The sequence below is a fragment of the Perognathus longimembris genome, chromosome 28, assembly GCF_023159225.1.
Source record: "Perognathus longimembris pacificus isolate PPM17 chromosome 28, ASM2315922v1, whole genome shotgun sequence".
Classification (NCBI taxonomy): domain Eukaryota; kingdom Metazoa; phylum Chordata; class Mammalia; order Rodentia; family Heteromyidae; genus Perognathus; species Perognathus longimembris.
The window spans coordinates 81,766,087-81,778,422 of record NC_063188.1 but is presented as its reverse complement, the minus strand read 5'-3'; the positions used below and the strand labels follow the sequence as shown (position 1 = coordinate 81,778,422).

Below are 12,336 nucleotides of genomic sequence, written 5' to 3'. Positions count from 1 at the left end.
CACGGGGGGAAAGGGGGAGGGGGGGTATGAGGGACAAGGTAACAAACAGTACAAGAAATGTATCCAATGCCTAACGTATGAAACTGTAACCTCTCTGTACGTCAGTTTTATAATAAAAACTTAAAAAAACAATAAAATCAAGCTTATAGGCTAGAGTTGTAGATTTAATTGAAGATTAAATTTAGTAGGATAAGTAAAGTATGCTTTCCTTGTCAAGTAAAGGCTAGTTGTGAAAGGGATTTTAGTTGATATGATGTTAATATTATTCAATGTGAGGGCAATGCTAGATAGGAAAAAGAATTAGGATGTTTAGACTAGAAAACTATGATTTAGAAGTCAGAGATATGTGAGGGAGAAAAGTCATATATAATATGCGTAATTCCAAGAAACAATGTACATGTATATGAGTTATAAGCGGGTTCAGTTGAGAATAATTTTCTCTTCAATGCAAAGAAGGCATAAGCTGTTTCTGAAGATAGTGAACTTCTCCACAGTAGGTTAAGGCAGATGACATTTTACTTCGTAAAAAAGATGCAACTATTTCAAAAGATTGAATTGATGAGTTTTCAAGTTTAACTCAAGGACTATGAGTAGAAATCTATTGTGATCTTTAACAAATTGATAGCTTTCACATATAAACTGGGAGTAAATATACTTAGTAATATATGGAGAAAATTTACAAATCTTTTATTTATTTATTGTTTTGGTGCCAGTATTGAGGCTTGAGCTCATGGCCTGGGCACTGTCCCTTAGCTTTTTCTCTCAGGGATGGTATTCTACCAAATGAGCCATACCTCCTCTTTTGGCTTTTTGCTGGTTCATTGGAGATAAGAGTCTCACCGACTTTTCTGCCCAGGATGACTTCAAACCACTATCTTCAGATCTCCGTCTCCTGAGTATCTATGATTACAGACATGAGCTACCAGCACCCAGCATCTTCAAGCCATTTGATTAGCAAAAATAAATTGGTCTTTATATTCCTACTTTAAAAAATTTATTGAGGTCGGGTGCTGGTGGCTCACACCTGTAATCCTAGTTACTCAGGTCTGAGATCTGAGATCTGAGGACAGTGGTTCAAAACCAGCCAGGGAAGAAAAGTCCTTGTGAGACTCTTATCTCCAATTAACCACTAAAAAACTGGAAGTGGTGTTGTGTCTCAAGTGGTAGAGCACTATCCTTGATAGCCTGGGATAGTGCCCAGACCCTGAGTTCAAGCCCTATAAGCAACAAAAGAAATTATTGAGGAATGTTGTAACCTAAGACATAAATTTTGGGGGCTGGGAATATGGCTTAGTGGTAGAGTGCTTGTCTTGCATGCATGGAGCCCTGGGTTCGATTCCTCAGTACCACATAAACAGAAAAAGCCAGAAGTGGCGCAAGTGCTAGAGTGTTAGCCTTGAGCGAAAAGAAACCAGGGACACTTACCAGGTCCTGAGTCCAAGCCCCAGGACTGGCAAAAAAGGAAGAAATTTTGGAATATAATCAACATGTAAGTTAGTTCTATCATTAATTCTTCCAATTGACTTTCTCTGTAGATAAATGTTCTATAAGTACATATTTGAATCTCTGCCAACTTCATATCATGAGATCAATCCAGAGGACCAAGATAATCAAGTCACTTTCACAGCAAAAGCATTTATTGTAGAGAATAGTAGTACATGCTTATCTGCGGAGGAAGAAGTCAGTGATGTCATAGAAATGCCTGAAACAACTGGAAGTATCAAATTCTACATATACTATATATTTTCTATTCAACATAACTGTGATAACATTTAATTTATAAATCAGGTGCAGTAAGAGATTACAAACAGTATCTAATAATAAGAGGACAATTATAATAATATACTTTAATAAAAGTGATTTAAAACTCACAAATTCTTTCTAGAACATTCTATGTACTATTTCCTGGACTGTGGTTGACTGCAGAGAACAGAAACTAGCAAGTGAAATTGCAGATAAGGTGTGCAGGAAGATTACTATACATCAGAATAGGGAAAGTGAGATATTCAAAGAAGAATTTCATAGCAAGGAGAAAGGGTGGCTTAAACTCTAAAAGGGGCCTTGGCTGGCTCACACTTAACAAGGAAAGGAGAAAGCCCTTTAAAGACCAAGGCTACCTTGGACAGTCTGTTTGCAAGACTGTTCAGGCAGGGAGAGGGACTGTTCAGGGAGGGAGAGGGACAAAATGCTTCTATTCTGTGCCTGAGCTTCATTCCGAAGGGGCTCATGGGGGCTTATCACTTGACATTTCTCCTAGTCTTCCCTTGCTTTCTTTTCCTTTTTTCCACTTGTATCAAACCTAGGGAAGCCTTTGATTATCTCCTTTTCACTCACAGGTACAGGAGGAATAATTCAGGGCTCATTTTAGTGAACAGACTGAGTGATCTATTCGTTTCTTTTCTATGGGTCTTTAATATAGAGAGGCCTGGAAATGAATAGGTCAAGTCTCCATTCCAAATAACTTTTTACCACAAATGCAAGGTTTCAATAACTCTAATTCTAAACAAATCCCATTCTTCAATGTGTTAGTTGTTTCAACTCCTAACCATTCCATTGATTGGAGAGAAAGTGCAGTGTGGGTACACATGCATTTAGCTCATCATATCTCTTGAAACTTATGAGCAACACACAGGACAGGCCCTCCTTCCTGAGAGTTATAGGAAGGGAAGTCTTATGATCTCATACTCACTTTTGATGGGGCTCTGATCTGGAAGACTTTCACCAGGGGGCAGACAGGCAATAATATTGTTCCAGGTGTACTGGCAAGGCACTTTGGGCTGCTTCAATTTCCTTTCCCACCAATAATCATTTCATGTGTTATTCCAGAGTTAACTAATCATGAAAATGATACAGTCACCAGTCAGCTGCTTTTTGTTTCAACATCAATGTAGTCATGTTACTTTCAAAACAAAACAAAACAACCACAAAAAAACCCCACTGCAATGTTCTTCGGAGGGTCCTTGACCTGATGATAGTCTGTGATTAGAAGATTTCTAATTTAGTTTACTAATAATTAATGGTTCATAATAATGAATACCAGAAAGCAAAAATATGTTTGAGGGGCAGGAAAAAAGAAGGGGCACGTGAATGGAAGGAGGAAGGGTGAGCAAATGCAGTCATTATTATTCAATGAATGCTATGTAAAAATTGAATGGGATGGGAGGAAGAATAATGGGGAAGATTAATGGAAGGGGTGACATTGATCAACATGCATTGTAGTCAACTCAAGAAATTGTAACCTCTTTATACAACTACTTAACAATAAAAGTTTTAAACAAAGATTTCTAGCCAACTGCCTGAGGCTCACGCCTATAATCGTAGGTACTCAAGAGGCTGAGATCTGAGGATGGCAGTTCAAAGCCAGCCCAGGCAGGAAAGCCCGTGAGACTCATCTTCAATTAATCATCAGAAAACTGGAAGTGGAGATGTGGCTCAAGTGGTAAAGTGCCACTCTTGAGCACAAAAGCACAGGGACAGTGCCTAGATCTCGAGTTCAAGTTCCAGGACCAGAGCATGTGTGTGTGCGTGCACACACACACACACACACACACACACACACACACACACTCAAATTTGAGAAGTAGCCAGGCATCCAATATAAGATTTTCATCTACATTAAAACATTTCATCACAGTCTGTTTTGTATCAGATAATTCTAGTATGATCTATCTCCCCACTGGGGCGTCATTTCCCAGAGTGCAGAGGTAGCTTCTTGATACCTATAAACAAATCTTCTCAGTACCTAATGCAGGTCCTGCCAATGCCCCTTACATACTTTTGAGTTAAATAAGCAAAATTTACTTTTCCTTGCTGACAGTTACATATAAACCTATATTTTGACAAAATGATTAAAGTGCATTTTGGTTAATTTCCTGGATCCAATCTATTAAAAGAAATAATGGAAACAAGGAAGTAAAACTGCCAGCCATCCTTGTTTAAACAAAGCTGCTTGAGAACTCTCTACTGCCATCTCGTGGGAGAAAAGGCTCTGCGGCCATCTAGTCCATTCCGGGTAAAGGAAATAGCTTGGACAATGTCAGCAGAGGATGGGGCTGATTCTTGCAGGGATGGGAGGCGGGCACAGTGTATTTCATTCCCGTTAGCCACGGACTGCCTAGAGCGCTTGCTCCTTTGGCGTTTAGCATAATAGCAAAGGAAGCCTTCTTTGTAGGTTTGTGAATAAGCACATCATGAAAAGCTCTGAGTAGTCCGTGGGCTAGTAATTTAGCCTGTGCGATCGTCCAATCTGAAAATGCCATTTTTATATGTGAAAAGGCTTGCTTGTATTAGCACAAACATTACACATGCAGAGACAACACATACAGAGCATTGATCTCCTTTTTGATTCTTGGTCCTGTGGCCCTCTTTGTTGCAAGTCTGTGGCTCCAGAGAGAGTGTGCTTAAGATCAGGCCACACTGGGCCATGCAGGAGGGGAACCTGAGATTCTGAGACTCAGCCAACTTCTCATCCAACTTGACTTTATTCATAAATAAGCCTGACAGTCAAGGCCCAAGTTCCAATGTCCCAGGAACCAATCAGATCCGGTTTTTACTTTCATTTCTTGGACTTCTTTTTCTCACCACTGCCTTGCTACTTCTATGAACAAAGTCTGTTAGTCCCTTGTGTCTCCTTTTTTTCCTTTCTGAAACACCAACACACACACACACACACACACACACACGCACACACACACAATTGAGAGTTTTGGCAGAGGTTCCTGTTAGTGACCCTTGAGGAAAATCAAGAGAAACCATTTAAGTCAAGCATCAAGAGTATCTAGGGGTTTGGGGTAGGCTGAATGAACACTGGGCCATTTGATACAAGTTGAAGGATGATACATATCTCCTGCCCATGCTGTAACTGATCTCCATTTGATGTTTAAAACTCCCATTTAAGTATAAAAGGATCATGATTTCCAAACCAGAAACTAGGACTTAGGTCTGGCAAATTATCAGAAAATAGGGCAGAGCTGTTTAGCCAAATCTGGGATGAATAACCACACAGAGATTTCATCTTGTTCCAAATGAGATCAAAGACAGAGGGGTGCTTGTTTGGAACACTTGTGGGATAGAGTTTTGAGGCCACATCTGGATTTAATAGGGGAAGATGCAGGGATGCCAGAATCTGGAGATGCTCAAATTCCTTATATAAAATGGCATAATATTTACATAGGGCCTATCCACATCCACTGACATGTACTAGATCATCTCTAGATTACTTACAATAGTGTAAATACTATGCAAATCATTGTTAAACTGTGTTGTTCAGGGAATAATGATAAGGAAAAAGGTTTGCACATGTTTAGTGGAGGCAGAATATTTTGAAATTTATTGTTGTTGTTGTTGTTGTTGTTGTTGATGATGATGATGATAAAGCAGGACCTCACAGTGTTGCCCTTGGGATGGGTGAGTTTCCCCTCCCAACTTTAGCAAAAACAGATCTATTTGAAACTGTTCATTGTGTGAGTTTTGCTAAGAAGAAAATAATAGGCATCCAAGGGCTGCCCAGATGAGGCCTAGAAATAGGAAGGAGTGTGGCAGAATGCCCTTCTCAGTCCCAAGGGCAAAGGTATCTGGGAGGAGAGGAGGGCAGAAAAAGGAGGAGATGGTGCCAGAAAGAAGTAGTGATGACCTTGATCTTGGTGGATGAAAGAGAAATGGAAGTCAGACGACTTTAATTCTAGTAGTGTTCTCTACTGAGATCTGAGGATCATAGGTCAAAGCCAGCCTGGGTAGAAAAGTACATGAGTCTCTTATCTCCAATTAACCACAAAAAAGCTAGAAGTAGAGATGTGGCTCAAGTGGTAGACAGCACTTTGGCCCTGAATTCCAGCCCTAGGACTGGCACACATACACACACACATACACACACACACACACACACACACACACATACACACACACAAAGAAGGAAAGAAAAGAAAAATAGATGAAGTCTCTGCCGAGTTTATAAAATGATTGCTGGTATTTTTCTGGTTTTTACAAGGAAGGGGAAAATCTGGTGAAAGTGAGAAGATAGAATAGAGGAAGGGCCAAAGTAAAGTGAAAAATGGTTATGGTTTGAGCTGTGTTGTCAGAATGCTGTTATTGGATATCGTTTGGGCAGAAAGAAACTACACTTGGTTAACTGAATGTCAAATGCAACATGGCAAAAATAAAGAAAAATCTAGTATAATAAATTAATGGGTTTATTATTAGAATGCTGTTATATGTTTCTATAGTTATGGATTAACACTAAAATATTTTCATATTTATAGGCACACTAGAGAAAGTGAGGAAGATAGGGTAGGGACCTTTTGCTGCCATTTGAGAAACAAGAAAATCCAAGCTTACCTTGCTATCTGGTGAAACTAGGTATTCAGTCAGAATGAATTAAATAAATGAAGCAGACACATCGCAAGTCAAAGAACATTGAAACTGGGAGAGTCTTTATGGGAGCGGGTGCAGCACTGTCAGCTGGGAAAGGGTACTGATTCCCTTCCCTTCCATCCTTCCTTCCTTCCTTCCTTCCTTCCTTCCTTCCTTCCTTCCTTCCTTCCTTTCCTTTTTTCTTTCTTCTTTCTTTCTTTCTTTCTTCTTTCTTTCTTTCTTTCTTTCTTTCTTTCTTTCTTTCTTTCTTTCTTTCTTTCTTTCTTTTTGTCAGTTGTGGGGTTTGAACTCAGGGCCTGAGCACTGTCCCTGAGCATTTGTGCTCAAGGCTAGCACTCTATCACTTTGAGCCACAGCGCCATTTCCAGTTTTCTGATGGTTAAGTGGAAATAAGAATCTCATAGACTTTCTTGCCCAGGTTGGCTTTGAACCATGATCTGCAAATCTCAGCCTCCTGGGTAGCTAGGATGATAGGCATGCGCCACTAGCGCTTGCTTGGCTGGTTCTTCTTTATAGTGGGAGACAGAAAAGAAGCTGATTTCTATATGGCAAAAGAGCTTGTAGATAGAGTTTCTACAGCAGGATGCTCAGCTGGTCTGGGGTTTGGTGAAGACTTCCAGGTGAGCTAAAACTTGTCAGAGAGTAGCTTCTAAGGGCCATCCTCCTACTTGTCTTTAGACAAGATGTAGGGTTTGAGTATTAAATAACCGCTGAGGGTCACATAAAAAAGAATGGTGGATGAAAATGTGATGGAGCCTCATTAAAAGTAAATCTTGATTAGGTCTTGTCACATCACTCTGTTTCATGACAGTGCTCTGTCATATTTCAGATATTTTGAACTACAGCTTCTTTTTATTAGACTGAGATGAGGGGGATTCATGATCATTCTCTCTCCCTCCCTTCTTCCCTTGATCCCCCTCTCCCTTCTCTTTCTTCCTCCCTCCCTCCTTCCTTTCTCTTCTCTCCCTAATCCCCTCTGCCCATAGCCTAAACACTCACCTGTACCAGGTCCAGTGTGAGACGTTTGGCTTGTAGCCATTTCTGGAACCTTCCTGTTTTCCGAAGGATGCGCTCAATGCTGCAGGTCTTTGGGGCCGAGGCAGAGGCACAGATTCTCCTGTCTGAGATCTCATTTTGCTCTTTACTCACTAGCCTGAAGATCTCCACAGGGCGCCAGGTTTTCGAATCATCGGAGTAATTTGCAGAATAAGAAGGTAGGTAGTCAGGGGGCAGTTCAAGGTCAGAAGCCAGCGAGTTGTCAAACCTGTTAGAAGAATAGCCTTTTTATAATTGATTTGTGAGCTACAGGTCAGATAAGATGAGAGACAGAGATGGGAAGGAGCCTTTCTCTTCTACTTTTCTTTCTCAGACTGAAGAGTTTGAAATTTTTTTTTATGAAAAGGCCATTTTTATTTCTTGCTGGTCCAGGGGCTTGAACTTCAGAGTCTGGGCATTGACCTTGAGCACTCTAAAACTTGAGCCACAACTCCATTTCCAGCTATTTTTAGTGATTAACTGGAGATAAAGTTTTGAGAACTTTCCTGCCCAGGGCTGGATTTAAACCACAATCCTCAGATCTCAGCTTTCTGAGTAGCAAGGATTACAGGTGTGATCTACCAGTGTGGTGCGAGTGGTTGGCCATTTTTATTTCCTCAGATTTAGATACGTTTATATGTGATATCAGAAAGGTATGGATCAGAGAGAAACTATCCTCTTCATTCAGCATGTACAGAAGGACTGGTTATGACCTTCTGAACTGTTCTCCTTTTTTTTTTGTCTTCACATACTGGGGCTTGAAATTTTGCACTGCTTTTGCTTCTTTTGCTCAAGGCAGGCACTCTACCACTTTGGAGATAAGATTATTATAGACCTTTCTATTCTAGCTGGCGTAAAATCATGGTCTTCAGATCTCAGCCTCCTGATTAGCCAGGATTACAGGCATAGGACACCAGCACTTAGGCCTTGTGAATTTGTTCTGCAGGTAAATATTTTAGGTGCCTCAAACTACCCACCATCTAACTACTGCTTAGATCTTGAAATCATAGTGTTCTTTTTTTTTAATTCTTTTTTTTTTGCGACTTGAACTCAGGGCCTGGGCACTCTCCCTGCCTTCTTTTTGCTCAAACTTAGCACTCTACCACTTGAGCCACATCACTACTTCTGGCTTTTTCTGTGTATGTGGCACTGGGGAATTGAACCCAGGGCTTTGTGCATGCTAGGCAAGTACTCTACCACTAGGCCAAACTCCTGGACCCAGAATTACAGTTTCCAACAGACACTTGAAAGGCAGCCCCTAAGGAGTCCCATCAGTTTAGCTTTCAGTTTAAAGATTTAAGTCATCAGAACCAGTCAAGTCTCAGGCAATCATGGCTGCGAAATGGTCACCAGATTTGAAGATCTCAGAGCGTTAGGAGAGCTGAAAATTACATACAAGGACCCGGTCAGCTTTTATTTCTTTTCAGGGGAGAGGCACAGACCTATTATCAACTGCCAGTTTCCAAGGCCTCATGGTTACTTTTTATTCTAAAGTCATTTCTCCAGCTGTATGCTGACATTTCCATTAGGGAAAGAGTGAATGTTCAATATCTTTTAGATTTATGTACGAAAATTTACCAAGAAAAAATTTTACCTTCATGATTATTAAAGGTTATACTGCAAGTGAATATCAGGCTATATAATATAGTATGAATTTATCTTGCAGGCTATGTCCTTTGATGTGCAGGAGCTCTGCAGTTTGATGTAATCCCATTTGTACAACCTTTTTTTTGGTTTGCTGTGTTTCTGGGCCTTTATTAAGAAAGTTTTGATCTGTGCCAAGGAGCTCAAGTGTTTCTCCTATTTCTTCCCGCAATGTTTTCAGGGTATCTGCTTTTACCTCAAGGTCTTTGATCCATTTGGAATTGATTGTGGTGCAGGATGATATATAAGGATCTAGATTTAGTTTGTTACAGGTGTTTAACCAATTTTGCCAGCACCATTTTTTGAAGATGCTGTCTTTCTTCCATCCTATTTTTTTAAGCTCCTTTATTAAAGACTAAGTAGCCATAGGTCTGCAGGTTCATTTCTGGGTCTTCAGTTCTATTCCATTGGTCCTCATAGCTTGCAAGATAAAAAGAAAGCCCACAGATTGTGAGAGGCTCTTCACTGGCCATACAACAGATGAGGGCCTCATATCTAAAATATACATAGAATTCAAAAAAGTAAGTTCCCCAAAACAAATCCTCAAAGAAACAACTGCCCTCTCAATAAGTGTGCTAAAGACCTAAAAAGAGACTTCTCTGAAGAGGAAATGAGAATGGCCAAGAGACACATGAAAAAGTGTTCAACATCACTGGCCATAAAAGAAATGCAAATCAAAACAACACTGAGATTCCACCTCACCCCAGTAAGAATGTCCTTTATCAAGAAAACTAATAACAGATTCTGGGGAGGATGTGGCCAAAAGGGAACCCTACTACACTGGTGGTGGGAGTGGAAACTTGTTCAACCAGTCTGGACAGTAGTATGGAGGTTCCTCATAAGGCTAAACACTATGACCCAGCAGCCCCACTGTTGGGCATCTACCCAAAAGATTACAAGCAAGACCATAATAAAGCCAACAGCACAACTATGTTCATCGCAGCACAATTTGTCATAGCTAAAATATTGAACCAACCCAGATGTCCCTCCGTAGACGAATGAATCAAGAAAATGTGGTACATATACACAATGGAATTCTATGCCTCTATCAGAAAGAATGATACTGCCCTATTTGTAAGGAAATGGAAGGACTTGGTAAAACTTACATTAAGTGAAGTGAGCCAGACCCAAAGAAACATAGACTTTATGGTTTCCTTCATTGGTAATAATTAGTACATTTCTAGGATAGTCCTAGATGATGATCACAATAGCTCAATAACTATGTACTTATGAACACATAAGATGATGTTAAGTGAAATGAATTACAAGTTATGGAAATAAATGGTTTACTATTGTCATTGTTATTTTCAATGTACCATTTGAAATTATGCCACTTTCTTTTGTCTTTCTTCCCCAGGGTTTTACCCTTGATGTTACTGATTTCAGTACCCTGGGTATTGTATATATGTTTATTGGAAATAGGGAAGGGAAGAGGAACATCAGAATGGAGAGACAAAAGGTAAAAGGTGAACCAATGCAACAGCAACACATACAAAGCTATATGCTGTAATCCAACTGTACAACTCATGGTGGGGGGGGGGAGGGAAATGGGAAGCAGGAGGTGGGGGAGTAGGTAACAAGTTAGATAAGAAATGTACTCATTGCCTTACGCATGTAACTGTAACCCCTTTGTACATCACTTTGACAATAAATTAATAAAAATATAGTATGTAGCTGGGCATCAATGGCTCATATCTGTAATCCTAGCTACTTAGGAGACTGAGATCTAAGGATCATAGTCCGAAGCCAACCTGGGCAGAAAATTCTCCATGAGACTCTTTAACCACTCAAAACCTGGAAGTGGAGCTGTGGCTCCAAGTTGTAGAGGGCTTGCTTTGAGCAAAAGCACTCAGGAACAGTGCTCAGGCTGAGTTCAAACCCCACAACCAACTATATGTGTGCACATGCACACACACGTAGTATGTATTTAATCTAAATGAAAACCTTGAAATTTTTTTTTCAAATTTTTATTATCAAACTGATGTACAGAGAGGTTACAATTTCATACGTTAGGCATTGGATACATTTCTTGTACTGTTACCTTGTCCCTCATACCCCCCCTCCCTCCTCCCACTTTCAATCTTGAAATTTTTATTGTGATCTATTAGGTAACCCCATGATAATGGATTTTAGTGAGTGAGTTTTGGAAGAATTAAGATTTTTGAGAACTCTCAAATATTGTATTGTTTCGTTTTCTCCCTTAACATGCATGGTACAGCTTTACCTTAAGACACCACAATCTCTGTCCTATGGTTTATTTATAAATAGAACCGGAACCTTGCCTGTGCTATTGAGCCACAATCCCAACCTTTCCTCCTGTTTTGATGGTGAGACAAACCATCTAAAACTTGCAAGAACAAAGAGGTCAAGGGACTTGTCCAGGGAGCTGGAGAGCCCTGACTCAGTTCTTGAGGAATGTACTAGAACTTTGTCCTCCTACGTTTGGAAGTATGCTCCAGATTGTCAGTCAGCAACTTTTACGAGGCAACAAGGCAAATTGTTATGGATGTAGTCTAGAATTTTGTCACAAAACATTAGGAATGATGAAATCCAGTAAACTTATAATGTATCCAGTTTACTCAGTTTGGGGACAACCTTGTGATGTGATTCTTCCTTCTTGGGGGATTGGAACATGCCAAGGCCCAGAGAAAGGCTTCTCTCCCTTTTGCTCATGACTGCTTTTGCTTGTGCAGTTTCAACCTCACAAAGGTCCTGAGGCTTAGGACTTACAACTAAGTGGGTTTAAAAAATAATAACAGAACCACATATTTATGAAACCATTAAGTGTGAAAGTCACTTTGCTAAATACTTTATGTGTATTAATTGATTCCATTCTTGATTCCTTTTCTTTTGGGAGTACTGGGGTTTGAATTCAAGGCCTTACACTTGCTAGGCAGGCACTTGACCACTTGAGCTGTGCTCTCTGCCCTTCTGTTTTGTTTTAAATATTTTTCAGGTAGTGTTTTGTGGGTTTTGTCCAGAACCAGCCCCTGATCTTTATCTTCCTACTCATGCCTATGGTGTAGCTGAGATGACAAGTATGTTACCGGTTCAATCTTATTTGATTGAGATAGAGTCTTGCTAACTCTTTACTGAGGCTGTCTTTGATCATCCCAACATCAGTCTCCCAAGTAGTTAGGATTATAGACATGTGTCACCATGCCTGACCTTTATGTAAGCTTTTCAATGAATCTGTGAGGTTAATAATATTATTAGCTGAGTGCATTCTTTTCCCAAGGTCATACAACTAGGAATTGGAGAAGTGGTATTCAAGGCACAATATTTACC

General features: G+C 40.1%; 1 protein-coding gene across 2 annotated transcripts in view; it reads right to left on the bottom strand.

Annotated features, from left to right (window-relative positions):
• Window positions 1–12,336, bottom strand: part of Dipk2b (divergent protein kinase domain 2B) — a 56,736-nt gene that overhangs the window by 29,986 nt on the left and 14,414 nt on the right. For both annotated transcript variants that reach the window (XM_048336223.1, XM_048336222.1), the window contains exon 2: window positions 7,369–7,633. In XM_048336223.1, the coding sequence (XP_048192180.1) occupies window positions 7,369–7,633 (265 nt within the window). The remainder of the gene's footprint in view (window positions 1–7,368; window positions 7,634–12,336) is intronic.